This window comes from Aotus nancymaae, unplaced genomic scaffold (assembly GCF_030222135.1).
Source record: "Aotus nancymaae isolate 86718 unplaced genomic scaffold, 86718_ANA_hifiasm-v0.15.2.pri h1tg000014l, whole genome shotgun sequence".
Classification (NCBI taxonomy): domain Eukaryota; kingdom Metazoa; phylum Chordata; class Mammalia; order Primates; family Aotidae; genus Aotus; species Aotus nancymaae.
The window spans coordinates 49,584,347-49,611,667 of record NW_026988425.1 but is presented as its reverse complement, the minus strand read 5'-3'; the positions used below and the strand labels follow the sequence as shown (position 1 = coordinate 49,611,667).

At 38.1% G+C, this 27,321-nt stretch overlaps 1 protein-coding gene across 3 annotated transcripts in view; it reads left to right on the top strand.

Moving 5' to 3' along the window:
* Positions 1 to 27,321, top strand: part of PLPP1 (phospholipid phosphatase 1) — a 103,027-nt gene that overhangs the window by 50,776 nt on the left and 24,930 nt on the right. For 2 of the 3 annotated variants that reach the window (XM_012457307.2, XM_064375980.1), the window contains exon 3: positions 9,873 to 10,153. In XM_012457307.2, the coding sequence (XP_012312730.1) occupies positions 9,873 to 10,153 (281 nt within the window). Of the gene's footprint in view, positions 1 to 2,271; positions 2,424 to 9,872; positions 10,154 to 27,321 lie in introns of all 3 variants that reach the window. The other variant, XM_012457308.2, reaches the window with a different exon arrangement.

Genomic DNA, 27,321 nt, shown 5'->3' with positions numbered 1-27,321 from the left:
GCTTTGTAGACAGTAAAAGTTTCCATTATTTTGTGTAGACTAAATTGGATTATAGAGGTAGGGTGCCATGGCTCATGCAGGTAATCTCAGCACTTTGGGAGGCTGAGCCAGGCGGATTACTTGAGGTCAGGAGTTTGAGACCAGCCTGGCCAACATGGTGGCAACCCTTCTCTACTAAAAATACAAAAATTAGCTAGGTGTGGTGGCAGGTGCCTATAATCCTAGCTACTCAGGAGGCTGAGGAAGGATAATTGCTTGAACCCTGGAAGTGGAGGGTGCAGTGAGCCGAGATTGTGCCACTGTACCCCAGCCTAGGCAACAGAGCAACAGAGCAAGACACCATCTACAAAAAGAGAAAGAGAGAAAGGAAGAAAGAATTAAAGAAAGGAAGAAAGGAAAAAAGAAAGAAAAGAAAAAGAAATAGTGGTTCTTTGTATGTACAAAATAAATTTGCTCATTGCGTTATATGGTTATTGATTGAAGGCTAAGTGTTTAGTTACTGTATGGGGCAGGTAATAATGAAATCACAGCTCTGCAAATTCTTTTGAAGTTATACTGTAACCTTGGTATGTGTATTGAAAATGTGGCCATTTTACCCCATTCCTATGAATGAAAACTACTTTGTGAATCAGAGGATAGTCTGAATTGGGATATGAGAGCCAGTATAAGTAAAGTCAACTCTAGTTTAGTTTTTTTTTTTTTTTCCTTTTAAGGCATAGCATTTACCAGAAGTATAGCTTTGGGAACCTTGTAGCATCTTAAAGACTTTTAAAGAGCTGACAACTATTAGCAAATTGACTAATACAGAGAACTAAACTTTGGTTCATGTATTCAGTGTCTAAATGAAAAATGGGAAGATTTAAATAAAAGAACTAAGGATGAAAGAAATGTGATTTCATGTGCTTCTCCTTTTTAGCTCTTATCATAGATTGAACTGATTTGATATTTTTGGTAAGTACACTCAGGCAGAGTGGCAGAGGCTTGGTTGTCATTTAGCCTTTATGGCCTTAGTGGAATTAATGAGAACTGCAAATGGTCATCAAGTCTTGGTGCTTCATGGAGAGGTAACACTTCTACAGTGACTGTGTTAGCTTAGTGGTTATGGTATTACTGAAGGGACATGGTCACTTAGGAAGAGAGCCTTTCAGACTTGGGTCACTCTTAAAGCAGACCTCATGTGGAGGGTTTCTGCTAACCTGCATCTCTTACAGAGCAGTACTAGTCAGTATGCTGTAGTATTAATCAGTAGGACAAGTTCAGTGAAGTAAAGGAGAATTGAATTCTTGAAGTTCACATTTAGGCAAAAATTTGACATTTTAGGAAGTAAGTATAAGACATGATTTTTTACAGAAAACACTAATGATAAAAACAGAGCTCTCTGTCAGGTGCCTTTGTGCTTGACTCCATTGTCATCTTTCCTTAAGAAACTTAGCTCAGGGCTGGGTGCAGTGGCTCACGTCTGTAATCCAGCATTTTGGGAGGCTGAGGCCGGAGGATCAGTTGAGCTCAGCAATTCAAGACCAGCCTGGGCAACATAGCTAGACCTCATCTCTACTAAAAAATTAAAAAAAAAAAAAAAAACGAGCTTAGAGTGGTGGTGTGTGCCTGTGGTCTCAGCTGCTTGAGAAGCTAAGGCAGGATAACTTGAGCCCAGGAGATCAAGGCTGCACTTAGCTATGATTGTGCCATTGCATTCTAACTTGGGTAACAGAATGAGACCCTGTCTCAAAAAAAAAAAAAAAGAAACTTTAAGTTTAGACTTCTTTTTATAGCAGCTTTCAGCCTGCTATAGACAATACAGAAATGAGGGGATAAAGTTTTATTTAGATACTCTGATAGCTTAGCCAGTGACTATGACCTATCCAAATATAGAATGCTAAAATGTTGTTTTCTTTTTGGAAGCAAAGCCCATGAAAAATTGGTTTTGAAGTAGTGTTAAAAACCTGGTGATTAAATGACAAGAAGAGCGTGAGAAGAGATTTTTCCAAAATCCAATGTGTGTTTGGACAGAAACAAAGGAAAAATACTCATTGTTAAATTGGTTAATAGAGAACTTGAATGCTTTGTTCGCTGTAGACAAAACATCTTTATCTTAAACTGGAATCTTTCTAACTTCTGTTGCATGCATTGCTGCATTTCCTTTTTTACATGTGCTCTCATATATTTTCATGGCAAATGCATTTTTAAACAGAGTCTCTGGGATAATTATTGCCATTAATTAGTTTTGATACTTCTTTTTTAATGATATTTTCATTTATTCCCTTTTGCTAGCTGGATTGCCTTTTGCAATTCTTACTTCAAGGCATACCCCCTTTCAACGAGGAGTATTCTGTAATGATGAGTCCATCAAGTACCCTTACAAAGAAGACACCATACCTTATGCGTTATTAGGTGGAATAATCATTCCATTCAGTATTATCGTTGTAAGTTAAATCCACTTTTCCAAGTTTATGACTTTTGGGCACTTGGCTTAATTTTCTGTTACTCTGTTAATGCTTAAATGTATAGCCCTCCAAAAACAATGTATGCTTTTTAAACTTTTAATTGATGGTTTATTTGATTAAGATAATCTCAGCTATTTTAAGTGGAGTCAAAAAAATAACAATGTATAATTAGAAGAGACAGGTGCAGTGATGTGCCTGTAGTCCCAGCTACTCAAGAGGCTGAGTCTCGAGGATCACTTGAGTCTAGGAGTTGGAGACGATAGTATGTGATGATCACGTCTGTGAATAGCCACTCTACTCCAGCCTAGACAACACTGCAATATCCCATCTTAAAAACAAAAAAGAAATGAACCTTACTGCATACGTATAGATTTTATGCTAATCTTTTCCATGTCACTGTGATTGTTAGAGCTCTAATTTGCTATTATTTTAAAAATTGTGATTGATAGTTGAATGTTATAGCAATATGTTCTGGCATACTTTATACATAGGATATCATTTTATAATTTATTGTATCTGTGTGTATGTACCTACTGTTTTGACTTTCCCTCTGTACTGAGTTCTAGAAAAGAAAAATTGCTAACTGATGATAAAACTTTATTTTAATGCATTCTTACTTTAAATAATTTCTAGATAATATACACAGGAGAGAAAAGCTGTAGTTCTATATATGATTAGTAGTGAATATGAAAGAATTTTTACTGGTACTGAAAGCAAGACTGAGTCTTAAACTAAAATAATAATTTGTTTTTCAGTATTTCAGGTGGAAATGCTTAAAGAATGTGTCTAAGGATAAGATTATTGATTGGACTAGATGATTTTTATAATCTCGACTCAAATTCTGTGACTTAACAGTTTGTGCTTCGTAACTTGTAATTTTATGGGTCCAGCATGCTTCTACTGCCTGGCTCTGCTGACCATAACTGTAACTTTAGAAACAAGATTTATGTCAGTTAAAAGCGGAAGGCTGGGCATGGTGGCTCGTGCCTGTAATCCCAGCACTTTGGGAGGCTGAGGTGGGTGGATCACCTGAGGTCAGGAGTTAGAGACGAGCCTGGCCAACATGGTGAAACCCGTCTCTATTAAAAATACAAAAACTAGCTGATTACAGGTGTGGTGGCACACAGCTATTATCCCAGCTACTTGGGAGGCTGAGGCAGGAGAATCACTTGAACCCAGGAAGCGGAGGTTGCAGTGAGCCGAGATTACACCACTGTACTTCAGCCTGGGTGACAGAATGAGACTGTTTAAAAGAAAAGAAAAGAAAAGAAAAAAAGCAGAAAATATACTGTATGTATGTGGTGGCTCACGCCTGTAATCCCAGCATTTTGGGAGGCCGAGTCAGGAGGAACACTTGAGCTCGGAAGTATGAGACCAACTGGGCAGCATAACAACAAGACCCTTGCCTATATTTTAAAAAAAAAAAAAAAACCCTTGTAGGTGGGCAGGAACCTGTAGTCCCAGCTACTCAGACAGCTGAAAGGAGAGGATCCCCTCAGCTTGGGCAACAGAGTGAGACCCTCTCTCAAAAAAAAAAAAAAAATCATGTACACACACACACACACACACACAGAGTTGTGTGTGTGTCCTTTTAAAAAAATTGAAAAAAATATATAGCTGTATCCAGGAGATAGGCCAAAGATGACAGCATATATATAATTTTATTTTTGTAGTTTATTTTGAAAAGAGAAAAACTTCTTAATTTAGTAATGTCCTAATCAAGAATGATCATAATACCTTATTAGCAATGAAAGTTAACTTGTAATTTGTGGTGCATAATTAATAAAAGAAAACCTTTGCTATACAGATACTTGTTTTACAAGACTGTGAGCTCCTTGAAGGCAGAGATGATATCTTGTTCATCTTGGTGTCCTTACCACCTGGCATGGAATCCAGCATGTCCTAGGTGCCTGAATGAAACTGTGTTTGTATGAAGGAAATTACAGAGTAATTATGCAGTGATGTTGGTGACTCTCCTGAAGTATGGGGAAGTTTTAAGAAGTCAGGTATTCTTTTAATCTAGACAAATCTTTACACTGAATTTTTACACTAAAAGAAAGACAACAAAGTCTATAATTTTTCCATTAAGGAGGGAAGAGGGTCTTTTTTTTTAAAAAAAAGTACATGTTTCTGAGCGATTGCTAAGCAATTAAATATAACATTTTTAGTAGGACATTTAGTTGCAATTACCAATTTCAGACAGGATTCAAATATTCAAATACATAGTGCTAGAAATAGACTTGTCTTTCAATTCTGCCTTTTTATTTTTTGTCTTAGTAAAGAGGATGCCATGCAAGCAGAACTACAGGAATTTGCTCCAGCCTGGAGGGCTGCAGTAGAACAGGGCACTGATTGCTGGGCGGGCCTTGTGATGTGCACAGTATACACAATGCCTCACACAATGCTTAGCAAAAACTTGTGAATTATATTTCATTAACTTGGAATTCTTTACTATTTCTTTTCTTTTTGAGACAGAGTCTTGCTCTGTCACCAGGCTGGAGTGCGGTGGCGCAATCTCTGCTCACTGCAACCTCCACCTCCTGGGTTCAAGCAATTCTTCCACCTCAGCCTCCCGAGTAGCTGGGACCACAGGCGCATCCCACCACACCCGGCTAATTTTTTTTTTTTGTATTTTTAGTAGAGATGGGGTTTCACCGTGTTGGCCAGGATGGTCTTGATCTCTTGACCTCGTGATCCTCCCGCCTTGGCCTCCCAGTGCTGGAATTACAGGCGTGAGCTACAGTGCCCGGCCTTTTTTCTTTGAGACAGAGTCTCCCTGTGTTGCCCAGGCTGGAGTACAGTGGTGCGATCTCGGCTCACTGCAACCTCTGAGTCCTGGGTTCAAGCGATTCTCCTTCCTCAGCCTCCCAAGTAACTGGGACTACAGGTGATTGCCACCACACCTGGCTAATTTTTGTATTTTTAGTAGAGATGGGGTTTCACCATTTTGGCTAGGATGGTCTCTATCTCCTGACCTCGTGATTCCCCTGCCTCGGCCTTCCAAAGTGCTGGAATTACCGGCATAAGCCACTGTGCCTGGCCTATTCTTTACTATTTCAACATAACCTGTGAGAAAGTTATCTTTGCATGGAATAAAATGGTAAGTCAATTAATAGATGAGTACAGACTGCTTTAAAAAGAACAGACTGTTTAAAGGTACTGTTTCCATCTCTACATTATCATTGAAAACAAACACTGCTTAGGGCAGTGGTTTTATGTCTGTATGTAGGTAGGTATGTTTTGATTAATTGATTGACAGAGTCCTTCTCTGTCACCCAGGCATGAGTGCAGTGGTATGATCACAGCTCACTGCAGCCTCAACCTCCTGGGCTTAAGTGATCCTCCTGCTTCAGCCACCTGAGGAGCTGGGACCACAGGCATGCACCACCACAGCTAATTAATGTTTTTGTTTTAAGAGATAGGATCTCTCTGTGTTCCACAGGCTTGCGTCTCAAATTCCTGGGCTCAAGCAACCCTCCTGCCTCAACCTCCCAGAGTGCTGGGATTATAGGTGTAAGCCACCATGCCAAGCCTTTTGTGCTAATTTAAAATAATTCCAGGCAATGCATGGTTAGACTTGAATACATTTAACTTTATTTACTAGAAAGTAAATTATTTATTTTAAAAAATCACTATGATTAAGACTGCATGTGAGGGCTTTGATGTGACTTGCAAATGATTCATTAATAAATGAGTGATTGAGAGAGCCTGGCAGGTAGAGAACAAGGATTATTATAGTTTCTCAGAAGACATGGGAGAATTTCAATAAGGAGGAAATGGTCAGTGAAGTCAAATACACTCATCTGATGAGACAATTTTGACTTTTGAGAAAAAATCAGTAGAATAAAGGAAATGGAGGTGGTTAGCGGTATTTAGGAGGGAGCAGAAGAGGTGGAGATGTGCCATTGGTTTTAGACTATTCTTTTGGGGAGGTGGGCCCTGAATGAAAGACACAAAATCATAGGGACAGTGTAGAAACATATAAAATTATCTTGGTTGATGAAGATTTAAAGAGGATGGTAAGAGAATACTATGGGAGATAGGTTTAAAAAGTTTGAATCACTCTGATTTAGATAATTATTAGCTTTGAACTTCATAAGTATTGTTTTACTCCTCCAAACATTATTTTTAGTTCTTCAATAATTTATCATATCCTTAGAATCTAAGTAAAAAACACATTATAATTCATCTCAGTTTTAGGATTAGGCCACATTTGGCTTAGGTGTAAGACTTCATGAAAGGTTAAGAATTGGCATGGCTCAAAGGTCAGAATAAGATATTAAAATGAAACAAAAGAACATGGCTATCTTGTGTGGATCAAATGGGCAGATGCATCTCTGCATATAATTCAGAATTTATTTAGAACTTCTCTATTGTCTGCTTTTCTCAGGGATGTAAGTTGACCTAGCATTTGCTAGCTTTAGAAACACCCCTGCCTTCCTATTATTAATGGTTGAGTTTCAGCTTAGGCTACTTCTGAAGACCAGCTTTTAGTCTCTGCCAGGTATTCTGAATATTCCTAGCCAACTCATTTTCTGTCATCACGGGCAACAGCCAGGATTTTAGTGGCCACAGACTATGATGATTATGACTAGGAAGACTCACAAAATGTACTACCTGTTTCTGGAAAATAGTTGAGTGCCTAAGAACAGCTGATACCTGAGACGTAGAAGTTTCAAATGCTAAAACTGTGGTTGATTAATATACTTGGTATTCTTTCAAGGATCAAAAATGAATTTTAAAATGAAATGTTAGAGAAGTTCTTTCTGGCTACTAATCTGTGAGGAATTACTGGGACCCCTTAATAGCCCTAGGAGGCAATGTATACTGAAATACAAGGCTTCTCTTGGCAGTCAGGGATAACCCTAAGCAAATTGTGAAGGAATGGCATTTCTAGAAGTACATACAGTTTTCTTCTCTGTGACCTGGTCTCAGAAAAGAATCTTATTAGTTTATTCACATTAAGGACCATAATTAGAATTGTATTTTTATGGGGCTTAACATGTTTAAACTAAGGGCATTTGCTGTTTACCCGAGGCAGCAGCTTTCATTAAAATTTATTAACCACCTACTTTGTTTAGGTCGCTCTGGTGATACGAGGTTTCTGTTCAACAATTAAGAAATCCTCTGCTGGGCACAATGACTCTCGCCTGTAATCCCAGCACTTTGGGAGGCCGAAGTGGGTAGATCACGAGGTCAGGAGTTCACGACCAATCTGACCAATATGGTGAAACCCCATCTCTACTAAAAATACAAAAACATGAGCCAGGCATGGTGGTGCACATCTGTAGTCCCAGCTACTCAGGAGGCTAAGGCAGGAGAATCGCTTGAACCCGGGAGGCAGAGGTTGTGGTGAGCAGAGATCATGCCACTGTACTCCAGCCTGGATGACAGAGTGAGAATCCGTTTCAAAAAAAAAAAGGTGGGGGTGGAAGTCCTCTTTACCTCGTAGAGTTCATAGTCTCATTGTCAAAGTTATAACATTCTAATTATGGAACTCTAGGAGCCACTGAGCCAGATAAGGAAAGAATTTTAGGTATCAGATTCTTGAAATTCCTTTCAGGAAGCAACCATTTATTTTACTTATGGTAAGACTTACCCTGAAGACAGTTGATCCTCATTAAATGGAAATGTTTGAATGCTTTATAAAATTGTTTATGTAAATTTAAGGTGAAGCAGAGAAACTAGTAATATATCTCAAGTCAAGCTTTGCTACTTATATTCTTTCCACCCAGATTAGCAAACCCACTGTTCAGACTGCTCTATGTTTAAGTGTTTTTTTTTGTTTGTTTTTATTTTTATTTATTTATTTTTGAGACGGAGTCTCGCTGTGTCTCACCCAGGGTGGAGTGCAGTCGTGCCATCTTGGCTCACTGCAACTTCCACCTCCTGGATTCAAGTGATGCTCCCGCCTCAGTTTCTCAAGTAGGTGGGGATTATAGGCACCTGCCCCACGCCTGGCTAATTTAGTTTTGTATTTTTAGTAGAGACAGGGTTCCACCATATTGGCCAGGCTGGCCTCAAACTCCTGACTTCAGGTGATTCACCCACCTCAGCCTCCCAAAGTTCTGGGATTACAGGTGTGAGCCACAATCTGGCCTTAAATGTTTATTTTGGTTTCAGGTAGCTAGAGTCTTACTGTTTTTTTTTTTTTAATAGCTAATGTTACTATTTATAATGTTGCCATTCAGTATTATTTGAATTCTCAGGTTTGTTAATTTGTAAAGCATTTTTATACTTTTAAATTAGTGAATAAGAGTCCTGTCCCCTACCCCTTGGGCCCCCAGTGGAGGTCACCTGGAAGGCAGGACTGGTAGGTCCTGTTAGCTAAATCTCTGCCCTCTGTATCCTCTAGCAATCCTCCCTGAAATGGTTTTACCCTTTTAATATGATGGATGTCTTTGATTCAAAGGAATGTTTGAGAAAAATGAAGACTCTTGTCAGATAAAAGTATTTATTATATAAGAGTTTCTGACTGGGGAAGTATTTATTTATTTATTGTTGTCCAGGCTGGAGTGCAATGGTGTGATCTCAGCTCACTGCAACCTCTGCCTCCCAGGTTCAGGCCATTCTCCTGCCTAAGCCTTTCAAGTAGCTGGAATACAGGCACCTGACACCATGCCCAGCTGATTTTTTGTATTTTTAGTCAACACAGGGTTTCACCATGTTGACCAGGCTGGTCTTGAATGCCTGACCTCGGGTGATCCACTGCCTCAGCCTCCCAAAGTGCTGGAATTACAGGCATGACCTACCTTGCCCTGCTGGAAGTTTGTTTTTTGGACAAGCCATAGTTTTTGTCCTCCAGGATGTATCACTGTCTCCTTTTTTATTTATTTATTTATTTTTTTTGAGACAGAGTCTCACTCTGTCACCAGCCTGGAGATCTCGGCTCACTGCAACCTCCTCTTTCCTGGTTCAATTGATTCTCCTGCCTCAGCCTCCCGAGTAGCTGGGACTACAGGTGCGCACCACCATGCCCAGCTAATTTTTGTATTTTTAGTAGAGACAGGGTTTCAGCATGTTGGCCAGGATGGTCTCAATCTCTTGACTTCATGATCCACCCACCTCAGCCTCCCAAAGTGCTGGGATTACAGGCATGAGCCACTGCGCCTGGCCCACTGTCTACTTTTTAAAGCTCTGTTTATTTGAATACAAGAAAAAGATCTTGCTATTTTAGATAAGCTGTGATATGATTTTGACTCGGCTATGGCTTTGTAAGTAGTGTCCACCATTGATCTGACACTTTTTTTGGGGGCTTAGAATTGGATATCCTAAATCGACTCTCTATTGTAAAGAAAAAAAGGGCTGGGACTGTTTTTAAAACAAAGATCTTTTTGTGAGTTACCATTTTCTTTTTTCTCCCTGTTTTGTTTTGTTTAAAGTGCCTGCTTGCTACTTTAACATATTATTTTTCTGTTTCTTTTTCAGATGATTCTTGGAGAAACTCTGTCTGTTTACTGTAACCTTTTGCACTCAAATTCCTTTATCAGGAATAACTACATAGCCACTATTTACAAAGCCATTGGAACCTTTTTATTTGGTGCAGCTGCTAGTCAGTCCCTGACTGACATTGCCAAGTATTCGATAGGCAGACTGCGGCCTCACTTCTTGGATGTTTGTGACCCAGATTGGTCAAAAATCAACTGCAGCGATGGTTACATTGAAAACTACATATGTCGAGGGAATGCAGAAAAAGTTAAGGAAGGCAGGTGAGTGTGAAGTCTCTAATACTTGTTTTATCTTGTATATTCTTGAAATAGAAGGTTTCAGTGACTGGAAGATAAGCCATGCACTAGCTTGAAAAGAGAAGTTACTGTTATCACTGGGAAGTGAATTTTGATCTTGTTTAAATTGTTCTCTCTCCTCATGCCTTTTTCATTTTTTATTGCTGTTTTCCATTTAAGAGCATTTTACTACAGCTCTTTTTTTATCACCAGTGTAAAAAAATGTTAAATGAACCTTATAGATCATTTAGCCCAGAGTCTGCAAACTTTCTTAAGATGCCAGATAGTAAATATATATTTTTAACATTTTTATATTATTAATATTATTTTATAAAGACTGGGTCTCACTATATTGCCCAGGCTGGTGTCAGACTCCTGGGCTCAAGTGATCCTCTGACCTTGGCCTCTCAAAGTGCTGGGATTACAGGCACAAGCCACCACATCCAGCCAATAGTAAATATTTTAGGCTCTGTGGGCCACGTGTTCTTCTCTTCATAACTGTAGAACTCTGCTGTTAATAGCAAGAAAGCAGCCATAGACCATACTTAAACGAATAATGTGGCTATGCTCCAATAAACTTTACAAAAACAGTGGCTGCCCCAGGGGTCATAGTTTGCTGAACCCTGATCTAGTCCCACCATTATTTATGAAACTCTGCTAGATCTTAGTATTTTTAGATTATTATTATTTTTTTTAGATCTTTTTAAATAAGGTAACTTGATTCAGATTGTGACAGATCTAGGTCATCAGGTTGCCATCTTATAACACCCTTACTGGGCTCCTTTAAGCATGCTGGGGCACTATTAGACATGAATGAAATAGAATGTTTAGAACTCAGAAGATACAACTTTTTAAATTTATAGATGAGGAAAAAATAGAGGCCCAAGAAGACTAAGTAAAGCCACTAACTAGTAGCAGAGGCAATTCCTCATCTCAAGTTTCAGAATTGTCAGCCTTATCTTTTTATATATTAAGTTTAATTTCCTTTAGTTGTTCAATGTGCAGATACTTTCTTTGATTACAAATAGTTTGATTTTTTTTAGATACGATTTCCAAATACTTCATTGTCTTTGTTGGTTTTCTTGTAAGCAACATAGGCCTGCTAGTAGCTTCAATTTTTTATACTTAGTGGGGATAAAAAAAATCTTATTTAACTAGAGTATATACTATGCTATTTGCTAGGGATTTAGCAGTGAAGACGTTTCTGGTCCCCATCTTCATGGACCTTAGTCAAGCAGGGAAGATCTACATTAAACAAATGATGAGAATGGAAGAGAACTTGCTTGGTGATAATGAGGTCAAAGAACAGGAAGATCAAGCTGTTAAATGGCAAGCTTTGAGGTGGTGAGGAGGACTTATGTGGGTGTAAAGTCTTAATGAAGGAGGGGAAAGTGACTGAAGAGATAGACAGTTGAGAAATAGATGGTAGAAGGTGATATTGTTGATTTGAGCTCAGATGAACAAGCATTTTTATAAGAGGGGTAGAGAAAGAATGGTCCAGAAATGGCTTTGAGGAATGATGAAGACACCAATATCAATACTGGACCCTTAAGGTGTGTGGGCTGTGGAGATCTCATTCCCTGCAGGGCCAAGCAGTATCCTAGGGAAAGGCTCTTTAATTGGATGACTAGGAGGTACAGTGAACCTTCAGGGAAGAGTTTGGAGACACAGGAAAAGATAGAGGACTTTAACAGTAGAGCCGGAATTCCAGAGTGTTCAGTGGAGGAGTAGGAACAGAGGGGATGAACAAATGGCTTGGGTGGAGAAGAGAAGAAAGCTTTTTGAAAGTGAGACTGAAATTCAGAACAAATTATAAAGAAGAACAAATAGCTGGGTAAAAACATACCATGTGAAACAAAATCTGATACAAGCTTATCCAACCTGCAGCCCACATGTGGCCCGGGATGGCTTTGAATGCAGCCCAACACAAATTTGTAAACTTTCTTAAAACATTATGATTTTTTTGTTTGTTTATTATCAGCTGTTGTTAGTATATTTTATGTGTGGCTGAAGACAATTCTTCTTCTTCCAGTATGGCCCAGGGAAGCCAAAAGATTAGACACCCAATCTAATAGAATAAAATTATCATGATTTCTTCTTCCATCTATAACTTAACCATCTAGCCTTTAAAAAATACCATACAGCCAGGCATGGTGGCTCATGTCTGTAATCCCAGCAGTTGGGAGATCAGGAGATCAAGACCATCCTGGCCAACATGGTGAAACCCCATGTCTACTAAAAATACAAAAATTAGTTGGGCATGGCGGCACGCATCTGTAGTCTCAGCTACTTGGGAGGCTGAGGCAGGAGAATTGCTTGAACCAGGAGGCAGAGACTGCAGTGAGCCAAGATTGTGCCACTGTACTCCAGCCTGGGCGACAGAGTGAGACTCTGTCTCAGAAAAACAAACAAACAAAAAACCAATCATACATATTTATGAATGCAATGATAAAACCAGCTATGGGATTACGGCCGGGTGTGATGGCTCATGCCTGTAATCCCAGCACTTTGGGAGGCAGAGGGGGGCAGATCACTTGAGGTCAGAAGTTCAAGACCAGCCTGCCCAACATGGTGAAACCCAGTCTCTACTAAAAATACAAAAGTAGCCGGGCATGGTGGCCACACTCCTGTAATCCCAGCTACTCGGAAGGCTGAGGTGGGAGAATCACTTGAACCCAGGAGCTGGAGGTTGCAGTGAGCAGAGCCTGGGCGACAAGGTGAGATTCCATCTCAAAAAAACAAAACAAAACAAAACAAAAAAAACACTTGTAGGATTTAAATTACAAAGGAAAAAATAAAATAGATACTAGTTGAACTACTCTTTTAAATAGCTTTACTGAGGTGTAATTCAGATCACATAAAATTTGCCCATTTTAAGTGTACAAGTGAATAAATTATACGTGTAAAGTTATTTACCATGACAGTTAAGTTTTCAGATATTTGAAAAGCTTGTCCCTGTGTGTTTACAGTCAATTCACACTCCCATCTGCAACCCCAGGATCAAGTTTGTCCTTACAGTTTTGTATTTTCTAGAATATTATATAAAAGGAATCATACAGTGAGTACTCTGTTGTGTCTGCCTTCTTACACTTAACATGTTGGTTTTGCAATTCATCCATGTTCATTTTTCTCCCCCTGAGGGATATTAGACTGTATGGATATCACACAGTTTACTTATTCATTCATACAAATATTGATGGATATTTGAGTTATCTCCAAGTTTTAGCTATTAAAAATAAAGCTATTCTGGCCAGGTGCGGTGGCTCACGCCTGTAATGCCAGCACTTTGGGAGGCCAAGGCAGGGTGGATCACTTGAGGTCAGGATTTCGAGACCAGCCTGGCCAACATGGTGAAACCCCATCTCTACTAAAAATACAGAAATTAGCCAGGTGTGGTGTTGCACACCTGTAATTCCAGTTACTTGGGAGGCTGAAAAGCTGAGGCACAAGAATTGCTTGAACCTGAGAAGTGGAAGTTGCAGTTAGCCCAGATCATGCTGCTAACTGCAAGCTAACCCAGAGCCTGGGTGACAGACTCTGTCTCAAAAAAAAGCTGTTCTGAACATTTGTGTACTAGTACATTTCTCTTGAACAAATAATCTGGGAGTAAAAGTGCTGGACTATATAGCATGTGTGTAGTTACCATTCTAAGAAGCTGCCAGTCTTTTACACAGTGGTTGTACCATTTTGCATTCTCTCCAGCAATGTATGAGAGTCCCAGTTAACTCCATCTCCTTGCCATTATTAATAGTCAGTCTTTGTTATTTCAGCCATTCTAGAGGTTTTTGTTGTGATATCTCAGTGAGGTTTTAATTTTTATTTCCTTAATGACCAGTGTTGCTGAACATCTTTTCATGTATTTCTCGTCCATTCAGATATTGTCATTTTTGAAACGTTAACTCTTTTACCCATTTAAAAAAATGGCTTGCTTGTATGAGTTGTAAGAGTTCTTTTTTTTTTGAGACGGAGTTTTGCTCTTGTTACCCAGGCTGGAGTGCAATGGCGCGATCTTGGCTCACCGCAACCTCCGCCTCCTGAGTTCAGGCAATTCTCCTGCCTCAGCCTCCTGAGTAGCTGGGACTACAGGCACGTGCCACCATGCCCAGCTAATTTTTTGTATTTTTAGTAGAGACGGGGTTTCACCATGTTGACCAGGATGGTCTCGATCTCTTGACCTCGTGATCCACCCACCTCAGCCTCCCAAAGTGCTGGGATTACAGGCGTGAGCCACTGCGCTCGGCAAGAGTTCTTTATATATTCTGAATAAAAGTCCTTTGTTAGATATATGTTTTGAAAATGTTTTCTCTCAATCTGTGGCTTACTATTCATTTTCTTATTTATTTAATTTTAATTTATTTTAGAGACAGGGTCTCACTTTGTTGCCCAGGCTGTTTTTGAACTCTTGTGCTCAAGTGATCCTCTTGCCTTGGCCTTCCACAGTCAAAATCCTGGGATTATAAGCATGAGACACCATATCAGATCAACTTTTCTTTTCCTTTTTTTTGAGACCAAGTCTCACTTTGTTGCCCAGGCTGGAGTGCAGCGGCACAATCTTAGCTCACTGCAACATCGTGCCTCAGCCTCTGGAGTAGCTGGGATTACAGGTGTGTGCCACCGCACCCAGTTAATTTTTGTATTTTCAGTAGAGACGGGTTTCACCATGCTGGCCAGGCTGGTCTTGAACTCCTGACCTCAAGTGATCTGCCCGCCTCGGACTCCCAAAGTGTTGTGATTACAGGCGTGAGCCACTTTGCCTGGCCTAACTTTTTATTTTGTTTTTTTTTTTTATTTTTATTTTACTTGAAGTTCTAGGACACATGTGCAGAATGTGCAGGTTTGTTACATAGGTATATGTTTACCATGGTGGTTTGCTGCACCTATCAACCCATCATCTAGGTTTTAAGCCCTGAATGCATTAGGTATTTGTCCAAATGCTCTCCCTCCCCTTTTCCCCGACCCCCTGACAGGCCCTGGTGTCTGATGTTCCCCTCCCTCTGTCCATGTGTTGTTATCATGTTCACCTCCCACTTATAAATAGAACATGCAGTGTTTGGTTTTCTGTTCCTCTGTTAGTTTGCTGAGAATGATGGCTTCCAGCTTCATCCATGTCCCTGCAAAAGACATGAACTCATTCTTTTTTATGGCTGCTTTATTTTCTTAATGGTGGTTTTTGAAGCTTAGAAGTTTTAAATTTGATGGAATCTAATTTATTTTTATTTTTTTATGGTTTGTGCTGTGTCCTAAGAAATCTTTACTTGCCTGAAGGTTCCAAAATTTTTTTTCTTATTTTTTTAAAATAAGTTTTATGATTTATGTTCTTTGTTTAGTATTGTGATTCATTTGAATTATTTTTTGTGTATAATGTAAGGAAGAGGGTCAATATCTACTTTTTCTCCGCTGACTATCTGGTTGTTCCAATATTATTTATTGACAAAAAAAAAAAACAATTTTCACATTGAATTATGTTGGCACTTTTGTTAAAATGAATTGACCATATAAATGTGGGTCTATTTCTGGACACTTAATCTATTTCATTGCTCTATATGCCTCTCCTTATGTGAACACCTTACTGCAACTTTGTAATAGGTTTTCAAATGAGGTATAATGGGAAGCTTTTTGTCTTTCTTATTAAAGCTTGCTTTATCTATTGTAAGTTCTTTATGTTTTCTCTGAAAGGGCAGAATTTTTATTGAGATTACTTCAAATATATAGATAATTTTTGAAGGATTGCCATCTTAATATTGAGCCTTCCAATCCATGAATATATCTCTCCATTTACTCAGGTTTTCTTTAGTTTCTCATGCCAGTATTTTTTAGTTTTCAGAGTCTGGGTCTTGCATACATTTTGTTAAGTATATCACTAACTTAATGCCATTGTGAAGAGTTTTTTTTTTAAATCAATTTCCAATTGGTATTTATATTAATCATGTATCCTGCAATCTTGCTAATTTAACTAATGTATTAGTTGGAGTAATTTTATTGATTCCTGAAGTTTTTCTGTTTTCCCATTCATGTTGTATGTGAATAAAGAGAGCTGTACTTCTTTTTCCTTCTATATTGCCTTCGATTTCTTTTCCTTCCCTTATTTCACTGATTAAGACCTCCAATGCAAGGTTGAATGAAGTGGTGAGAGCAGATTGTCTTCTTTCTGACTTTAGGAAAGAAGCACTTGGCCTCTCACAAATAGGTTACCTGTGTGTTTTTTGTAGATGCTTTTTGTTAGATTTTTATCATGAATGGGTATTGGATTTTGTGACATGCTTTTTCTGTGTTAAGATGGCTATATTGTTTTTTTTCTTTATTCTGTAATGTAGTATATTATGTTAGTTTTTTGAATATCAAAGCAACTTTTTATCCCTCAGGTATATACTTGGTCATGGAGTATTAGACTTTTTATATCAATTGGATTTGGTTTGCTAATGTTTTCTTAAGGATTTTTATGTCTATGTTTGTGAGTTATTGGTCTGTAGTTTCCTTGTAAAGTTTTTGTCTAGCATTGGTGTCAAAAGTTTGGTATCAAATATTTGTAGAATTCATCAGTGAAGCCATTTGGGCCTAGAATTTTCTTTGTGGGAAGGTTTTATATTTAAGTTTAATTTTATTTTTTTAAACCTGTCAAGACAGGGTCTCACTCTGTCACATAGGCTGGAGTGCAGTGACGTGATCTCAGCTCACTGAAACCTTGACCTCCCGGGCTCAAGTGATCTTCCCACATTAGCCTCCCAAGTAGCTGAGACTACAGGTGTGTGCCACAGTGCTTGACTAATTTTTTTTTTTTTTTTTTTTTTTTTTTGTAATGAGAGAAAGAAAGAGAAAGAAAAAGGGGGAGAGAGAACAGGATTCTTGCTCTATTTCCCGGGCTGGAATGCAATCTAAAAATAGGTATTAAAAACCTCTTTTAATCCGATAATTGTGCTTAACAATGGAGACAGGAAGGAATAAGGGAAGAAAATAACAAACAAGCAGCCAACCAATATTTCATTTAAGTCTGTGAAATGCTACTATACAAATGCTGAAGAGTGATTTACTTCCAATTATGTAGTCACTTTCAAAGTAGGTGTAATATGATACTGAGAAAAATGTATGTTCTGTGGACCTGGGGTGGAGAATTCTATAAATATTCACTAAGTTTACTTATTCCAGGTCTAAGTTCAAATCATAGATGTCCCTATTAATTTTCTATGTCGTTGATCCGTTGAATATTAACAATGTGGTGTCAAACTCTCCTGCTATTATTGTGCGGGAGTCCAGGTCTCTTTATAAGTCATTAAGAACTTGTCTTATGTATCTGGGTGCTCCTGTATTGGGTGCATATATATTTATAATCATTAACACCTGTTGTTCAATTGATCCTTTTACCATTATATAATGTCCTTCTTTGTTTCTTTTAGTCTTTGTTACTATTAAAGTTTATTTTATGAGGGACGAAAGTTACAACTCCTGTTTTTTTTTTGGCTCTCCATTTAATTGGTGAATCTTCCTCCATCCCTTTGTTTTGAGTCTTTGTATGTCGTTGCTTGTGAAATAGATCTGGATACAGCATACCGATGGGTTTTGAGGGACGAAAGTTACAACTCCTGTTTTTTTTTTGGCTCTCCATTTAATTGGTGAATCTTCCTCCATCCCTTTGTTTTGAGTCTTTGTATGTAGTTGCTTGTGAAATAGATCTGTGTCTTTGATTGGGGCATTTAATCCATTTAAATTTAGAGTTAATATTAATATTCATGAGTTCAATGTTGTCATTTAATGCTAGCTGGCTATTTTGCTTATTAGTTGATGTAGATTCTTCATTATAGAGATACTCTTTACATTTTGGTAAGTTTTTGGGATGACTGATACTGGTTGTTCCTTTCTGTTTGTAGTGCTTCTTTCAGAAGCTCTTGTAAAGCAGGCCTGGTGGTGATGAAATCTCTGAGTGCTTGCTTGTTCATGAAAAATTTTCTTTTTCCTTTGCTTATAAAGCTTAGTTTGGCGGGATATGAGATTCTGGGTTGAAAATTCTTTTCTTTGAGGATATTGAATATTGACCCCCACTCTCTTCTAGTTTGTAGGGTTTCTGGTGAGAGGTCTGCTGTGAGTCTGATAGGCTTCCCTTTATGGGTAACGTGACCTTTCTCTCTAGCTGCCCTTAGAATTTTCTCCTTTATTTCAACCCTAGTGAATCTAGCAATTATGTGTCTTGGAGTTGCTCTACTTGAGGAATATCTTTGTGGTGTTCTCTGGATTAGCTGGAGTTGAGTATTGTCCTGCCTTACTAGATTAGGAAAGTTTTCCTGAATAATATCCTGAAGAATATTTTCCAACTTGGATTCATTTTCTTCATGACATTCAAGTATACCTGTCAATCGTAAATTAGGTCTTTTCACATAGTCCCATATTTCTTGGAGACTTTGCTCATTCCTTTTTACTCTTTCTTCTCTAATCTTGTCTTCTCGTTTCATTTCATTAAGTTGGTCTTCGACCTCTGATATCCTTTCTTCTGCTTGATCAATTCGACTGTTAAAACCTGTGCATACTTCGTGGCATTCTTGTATTCTTCAGTTCCATTAATTCACTTATATTCCTCTCTAAGTTGTCTATTCTTGCTAGCATTTCGTCAAACCTTTTTTCAAGGTTCTTAGTTTCTTTACATTGGGCTAGAACATGTTCTTTTAGCTCACTAAAGTTCCTTATTATCCACTTTCTGAAAACTAAATCTGTTAATGGAACACACTCATTCTCCATCAGGCCTTGTTCTCTTGTTGATGAAGAACTGTGATCCCCTGTAGAAGGAGAGGCATTCTGATCTTGGGTATTCTCAGCCTTTTTACGCTGGTTTCTTCCCATCATTGTGAGTTCATCCACCTGTCGTCTTTGTAATTGCCTACTTTCAAATTAGGTCTCTGAGTGGATGTCCAACTTGTTGATTCCCAGTGCCGAAATCTGAGCAACCCACTGCGCCAGCCAAAACAGTGGCATTAAGATTTGTGGTACTTTTCTGCCCAGGAATCTCCAGTCTGGCTTCCCTCTTGAGTCCCTTCTTCAGTCAGGTAAATGGGCAACTCTGCCTTCCCAGAGCTCCAAATGTCAACCAAAACGGGACCCAGTCCCGTTTACTCTGCACCAAGAACTGCCACGCCGAGGCACTGGCAAAACCGCCACACCGGCCACAAGAGTCGCCCTGGCGACCCATGGGGCTCCTCCGCTGGGAATCTTCTGGTCCGTGGGTAACAAAAATTCGTCTGAAAGTGTGGCGTCCTCTCGTTCTGTGCGCTTTCTCTGAGAGCTACAATCCCGAGCTGCTAGTGATCAGCCATCTTGGATCTCTCTCTGTTGTTGTATTTTTTGTAGAGACCGGCTTTCACCATGTTGCCCAGGCTGGTCTCAAACTCCAGGTCTCAAGTGATCTGCCCACCTTGGGCTACCAAAGTGCTGGGACTATAGGCATGAACCACTGCTCCTGGCCTATTTTTAAATTTTTAAAAAAATGTTTATTTACTTATTCATTTATTTATTTAATTAGTTAATTAGAGATGGGGTCTTGTTCTGCTGCCCAGGCTGGAGTGCCATGGCCTGGTCATAGCTTATGGTAGCCTTGAACTCCTGGGCTCAAGTGATCCTTCTGCCTGAGGCTCCTACATAGTTGGGACTACAGGTGCATGCCCTCAGGCTTGACTAATCTTTGTGGAAATGTTTTAAATATGATTTAGTTTTTAAATTGATATAGAACTATTCAGGTTATCTGTGTTTTCTTGTATGAGCTTTGGTTGTTTGTCTTTTAAGGGAATTGTCCATGTAAGTTTTCAGATTTATTGGCATCAAGTTGTTCATCATTATACTATCTTTTTATTGTTTGTAGGAAGTGCAGAGATAGCCCCTCTTATAATTTTACTATTGATAATTTGTGTCTTATCTCTTTTTTCCTTGACTGATCTGAGTAAAAGCTTATCAATTTTTATTAACCTTTTGATTAGTTTCAAGGGTTTCTTTTGATTTCATTGATATTTATCTATTTTTTTGTGTTCAATTTCATTTATTTATGCTTTTATTTTTATTTACTTTCTGCTTTTAGTTTTATTTGCTTTTCTTTTTTCTAGTTTCATAAAGTAGATGCTTAGATCATTAGTTGTGTCACAAATTTTGATATATTGGGTTCTTTAACTGAAAATATAGTTGATCCTTAAACAATGCAGGGACTGGGTGCTGACCCCCTGTGCAGTCAAAAATTCACATATAACTTTTGACTCCCCCATAACTTAACTACAAATAGTCTACTGTCCACTGGAAGTCTCAATAACATAAACAGTCCATTAATGCATATTTTATATGTCATATTTATTATATACTCTGTTCTTAAAATGAAGTACAGTAGAGAAAAGAAAATAAGAAAACCATAATGAAGAGAAAATATGTATCTACTATTCATTAAGTGGAAATGGAGCATCCTAAAGGTCTTTATCCTCATTTTCTTCACTGAGTAGGCTGAGGAGGAGGAGGAAGAGGAGAGGTTAGTCTTGTCTCAGGGGTGACAGAGATAGAGGGGAGACAGGAAAGGCAGGCATGATCATTGTAGCTGTTATTGAAGAAAATCTGCACGTAAGTGGATCTGCACAGTTCAAACCTGTGTTGTTCAAGGATTAACAATACTTTTTTTTTTTTTTTGAGACAGAGTTTTGCTCTTGTTACCCAGGCTGGAGTGCAATGGCATGATCCGGCTCACTGCAACCTCCACCTCCTGGGTTCAGGCAATTCTCCTGCCTCAGCCTCCTGAGTAGCTGGGATTACAGGCATGCGCCACCATGCCCAGCTAATTTTTTGTATTTTTAGTAGAGACGGGGTTTCACCATGTTGACCAGGATGGTCTCGATCTCTTGACCTCGTGATCCACCCACCTCGGCCTCCCAAAGTGCTGGGATTACAGGCGTGAGCCACCGCGCCCGGCCTGATTAACAATACTTTCTAATTTCCCTTGCGTCTTCCTCTTTGATCTATAGCTCACTAGGGGATTTTTCATTTATCTTTCTGACATTGATTTCTAATTTAATTTCATTGTGGTTAGAGAACATGCTTTATATGATTAGAACTCTTTCAAATTTGTTGAATCCCATCCCACATTGTCCCCACATTTTTCACATATAGTCTATTCTGTAGAACATTCCATGTGCACTTGAAGAGCGTGTATATTCTGCTGTTTTTTGGATGAAGTGTTCTGTAGAAATCAATTTGGTCAAGTTGATTGATAGTGTTACACAAATCTTCTATATCTTACTGATTTTTTTAACCAACATGTTTAATCAGTTATTTTGGGGGCAGCTTGAAATCTCTAATTGTTGAATTGTCTTTTTGTCCTTTCATTTCTGTAAACTTTGTTTTATTTATTTTGTGGCTATGGTATTGAATATGTAACACTTAGAAGTATTGTTTTTTTTGTCCTGCTGTATTGCCTCTTTTTCTGTATCTATGTATTCCTTTGTGTTTAGAAATATTCTTTGATTTTGCCTGATATTAATATATAGTCACTCTAGTTCTCTTATGCTTATTGTTTGGATTATATATTTTTCTATAAGTAAAACTTTCAGCTTATTTGAATCTTTGAATTTAAAGCATATCTTTTAGAGACAATATATAGTTATATCTTGCTTATTCTTTTTAATCCACCATGTCTGTCTAATTTCTGTATTTTTAGTAGAGATGGGGTTTCACCATATTGGTCAGACTGGTCTCAAACTCCTGACCTTGTGATCTGCCCACCTCAGCCTCCCAATTGTCAGATATATTTTTAAACCCTTCATTTATTTTTTTTTTAAGTTTAATACATAACCAAGCTACAGGGAAAAGAAGCATATATGTATTTATTATTTACTGAGAACCAAATGAAGATAGGTGTTTATTTTCAGTGATTATAGATTAACCTGGGAGTTAACCATCTCCTTATTTTCTGGCATAAATATCCAAACTTTTGCATGCTGACCATTTGTTACTCATTTTTATCCTTTTAGCATTATAACACAGGCATGAACAATAATGTCCCACTTTTATGAATAAAGAACTTGAAGCATTAGCTTCAAGTTAGGATTAGCATTTTGTTTTTGATTCTAGAAACTTAATAAAATGGAAGTGGGACTTCAGTCTCAGGGCGTTGGTTCTCTGTTTTGTACTTTTCCACCAAATGCTGTGCCTATGTCTCTAATATCTCTCTTGGATCAACCAACATATTAATAAAATAGGCAGCAAAACTCTAGTCTTTTCTCTCAGCCAACGAATTTAAGGAAGTCATTGTGGTGATAAGAGTGTACCTAAAGTCCAGAAAATGTCATTGTAAATGATTCTTAAAAGACACAAAGTCTTCATATATATATTATTTCTCTGGTTCAGGTCTATAAATCTTACCTTGTTTAGCTCAAAATTTTCTTATGATATTTCTTATTGATAATATTTTTGTTTCTTGCACAAGCCATTTTGACAAAATGTGAAATATATTATTGATTTAAAAAGGTATAAAAAGAATTGTTTTGTGGTGTATATATGTCATACTCTCTCACTGCCTCTTCCTGGTGTGTATAAATTGGCTGCCATGTACTGTTACTCTGATTGCACTTTTGACCTAAGCATACTTAGCCTTTAAAGTTTCTATAGCCATCCACATGCAAGTGTCCACTTACAGTCTTGTGTGAGGGTTGGGAAAGCACCCTCTTTAAAAGCAGAATGAATATTTGGATAATTGAAATTGCAGAGCTGTATACATTAAAAGTAATTATTATTTATAGCTTCCCCCCCACCCTGAGATGGAGTCTCGCTCTGTTGCACAGCATGGGGTACAGTGGTGTGATCTCTGCTCACTGCAGCCTCTGCCTCCTGGGTTCAAGCAATTCTGCTGAGTAGCTAGGATTACAGGCATGCACGCATGCACCACCACGCCCAGCTAATTTTTGTGTTTTTAGTAGAGAAGGGGTTTCACCATGTTGGCCAGGCAGGTCTTGAACTACTGACCTCATGACATGCCCGCCTTGGCCTCCCAAAGTTCTGGGATTACAGGTGTCAGCCACTGTGCCTGGCTTATTTATAGCTTTCAATGATAAGCTCCCTTAGTAAGTTATGGGGTTCTGAAGCAAGGAGCAAGGAAAATCAAATGTAGAAATGAAGTTTTAGAAAGACTTTGTATTTTCCTAGAAAAATGTGATTTCCATCAGTCTTTCCAGAATGAGTCAATTGTTGCCAGTTTCAGAGCTGTATAATATTGGTACATAACTGTGGCTATGCATTGCTGTTCCATTGTGGAGTATAGTTTGGCTGGATACATACTTTCTTATTATTTTTCTCTTGAATTTTAAAAGTCAGAAAGCTAAAAATGCAAAAATATCCAGTCTAAATATTGTCCATAGTATTTTAGATTATAGTGTAATCTGCTCTTTTAACTTATTTATCTCTACAGCCTGCCACCATATAAGCTTTTAATTATAAAATTATAATGCTTCACATTGGGGAGAAAGGAATATACGCACCCGAAATGAGTCATTTTTGTTGACTGTATAAATGAGTCAGAGTTACATGTAAGGATGAGAACATCCTCCTACAATTTTGGTTTTTGGTTTTGATTTTTTCCCATTGACTCTCTTTTCTCCCTGCCATCCTCTCTTTCCTGCATGTAACACACTTTAGCGCTCTGTCTGCTATTACTGATATTATAAGCCTTTTCCTGGACTTCAATTGTGACAATTAGGTCCAAAACACAGAACTAAGAACATAAGTGGACTTTAATAGAACAGTTACTAATTTTAATATCTAGAGAGTTTCTATTCATAATTTAAAATTAATATGTGAGAATTTACTGTAAAATTAAAAAGGGGCTATAGTGGCAATAGTAGAACATCCAGTTATTTAGGACTGCCATTGCTAATGCCAATGAGATTACCATTCCACTAAGATTTTTTGGGATTAAAAAAAGGCTAATGAGCCCAGGTAGTTATAGCTGCCTTTCCAGGCCAAGTTTCTCTTTAGATCCATAGGTCTTTAATGGTTCATTAGAGTCATCTGGAGGGCTTTTTAAAACACAGATTGCTGGGCCACAACTTCAAGTGCCTTATTGAGAAGATTTAGCCTGGGGCCCGAGAATCTGTATTTCTTCTAACAAGTTTCAGATGCTGCTGTTGATCTTGGCACCACAGCTTGAGAACTACTACTTCAGATTACCTGGATTATGAAAACATGACCTTGGGTGACATCTACTTCAGGATACAAGGGTTTATATTTATCTTGTATTATTGTATTTAACAGGAAGGTGACTTAAAGGCCAGTACCTCTTTTCAGCTCCCCTGTTCTGAATGTCAGTACCTGACAATTTAGACTTGTAGGAAAAAAATAAATAAATAAAAATAAAAATAAAATAAAACAAAGAAAAAACAAAAAGCATTGCTACTTAGTTTCCAGGGAATATGTGAGTAAGAAAACCAGTAATAGCCCCTGAGGAGTACAGAAATTTGCTGTACCAAAATGGCACCAGCTTCACCTAGACCAGCTAATTTACTGACCAGTAACCTACTGACCTGTCTAGATCTTGATTTCCTATGATGTCATTCTCCATTAAGCAGACAGAAAAAGCCTTTGTTGATACAGAATTTCTAATGCCACTCTTTTGGGAGAATGAGGTTTGCAGAGACATTAGATAATATTATCTAATAATAGTATTGTCCATTTATATAATAAACTTGGGAGATATTATAGGAGGGAGATATTTATAGAATTGGCTTTTATGTTTGTATTATGTTAATCATTATTTTTTCTTAATCTGTTGCAACTCAGAAGCAATGTTTTGCTTCTGGTAATGTTTAGAAACTTTTGCATGTGAGGATGGGCAATTTGGAAGACTTTTGGTTTATGGAAGAACAAAAATACTCCTTTAAAAATTGAGAAAATCTTCACATAGGCAGTAGGAAATAGAATTCAGACAGCCCCTAAGACCTTTCTTCCTATCGTTTGTGGTTAGTTATTGTACTACTTACTTTTGTTTTGAGCATGTTTTTAAGATTTGAATTTTTTTTTTTTTTTTGAGACACATCTTGCACTGTTGGCCGGGGTGGAGTGCAGTGGCAAGATCTCGGCTCATTGCACCCTCCACCTCTCAGGTTCAATCCATTTTCCTGCCTCAGCCTCCTGAGAAGCTGGGATTACAGGCGTGTGCCACTGCACCTGGCTAATTTTTGTATTTTTAGTAGAGATGGGGTTTCGCTATGTTGTATAGGTTAGTCTGGAACTCCTGAACTCAGGTGATCCACCTGACTCAGCCTCCCAAACTGCTAGCATTACAGGTGGGAGCCACAGTGCCCTCCCTGAGTTGAATTTTTAAAAATTTATAGCAGGAAACATCTGTTACTTAATCATTATGAATATTACTTACTCAGTTAATCTGTCTGCCTTTGATCATAATAGAAAAAGGAGTTTGAGGCATTTTACACACATTATTCAAATACTTGCCAGATGTGTTGGGGAAGATGCATTAAGTTCTGCTTGTTCAAACTAATCCACTTTGCCCAAGATTTCTGACGAGAGAATGACAAAAGAAGGAAGTTAAACTGGACTTCCTAATGCTCCTTAGTTTTGATGAGGAAGTCCAAATTTCTAACCACTGAAAGGGGAAAAGACATCAGACAGACAGTAAGGTGTCTAAATTAGGTAACTTAGGTGGTTTGATGTAATTTACTGGCATACAGCGTTTAATTACATGATAAAGTATATTCCTTAGTTTTACTTAATGTATTTTTTATAACATAAACATAAATTGTTGAAGTATACTTCTTGTGAAGCCATTTAAACTGTTATTCTTGATGCATGTGGGTAGGGGAGAAAGGTGAATTTGTTTATGCCATTTAAATTTGAAAAGTGTAAGGATTTTCTTGGATAATTAAATAAAACTTTATTTATTACTGAATAGTTCAGATTCTACTTTAGCAAAAAAGAAAAAAAAAAACACATTGAATACCTACTCTATGTTTGATAATGCTGCAGGGTGTTAGGGGTACAACATGAATTAAGATCTCAATCAGGGAGGATGGGAGTTTGCCAGTAATTTTTCTTTTGTTTTGGTGTACCTTCTGATTTTAAAAAGTAATTAACGTATCTTATGCAACTAAAAATATGCCATCAATCCTATTTAAAAAATCTTATTCCACCCAGCCTGCCCAGCTTTTGATGTAATTGGGGAAGAAGGCTCAGTAACAGATGATTTTAACGTAACAGGTTGGGCTATGATTGATATATTAATTGAGTGCTCCTCAGAGAAAGGGTGATCCATAAATTCAGTCTAGATTTTTAGGAAAGGTTTCTTGGAGGAAATGGACTGAATTGACTCTTAAGTAATAATTACCAAAGAGAGGAGTGGTGCTCATTCCAGGCAGAGGTGTTGAATAAACAGCATGAAACAGATATATTGGGAACTGAAAGTAGTGTGTTAGGCTGTTTTGCATTGCTATAAAGGAATATCTGAGACTGGGTAATTAATAAGTGAGGTTTATTTTGGCTTATGGTTCTGTAGGCTGTGTAAGTATGGCACCAACATCTGCTTGGCTTCTAGTGAGGGCCTCAGGAAGCTTACAGTCATGGTTGAAGGTGAAGGGGGAAGCAGGCATATCACATGGCTCGAGAGTCACAGGGAAGGAGAAGGTCCCAGACTCTTTTAAACAACCAGACCTCATGTGAACTAAGTGAATGAGAACTCACTCATCACCAGGGGGATGGCACTAAACCATTCATGGGGGATCCATTCCAGTGATCTAATACCTCCTGCTGGGCCCCACCTCCGACATTGGGGATTATATTTCAACATGAGATTTAGAGGGGATGCACTTCCAAACTATATCAAGTAGTTTCCATCATTTGATGGTTCTGGAGGTGTTGGGGCTTAGGAAGGGTGTGTTTACTCTTTGCTCAACAGTATGTTCTAGTGAAGGACTGGAAGCAGGAGAGTAACATGCTCATGTTTTTTTCCCTATACTTGTAAAAGATATTCAGCTTTACACTCCTTAATCCGAATATACTAAAATGGGCACCTAATTGTTATAAGAATTGCTATCGGTTTCTTGTTTTTTTTTTTTGTTTTTTTTTTTTTTTTTTCAGGAAGAACTGGAGAAAGAATTGCTATTGGTTTCTTTTCTCTAACAGCTGAAGGGCTTGGGATACTG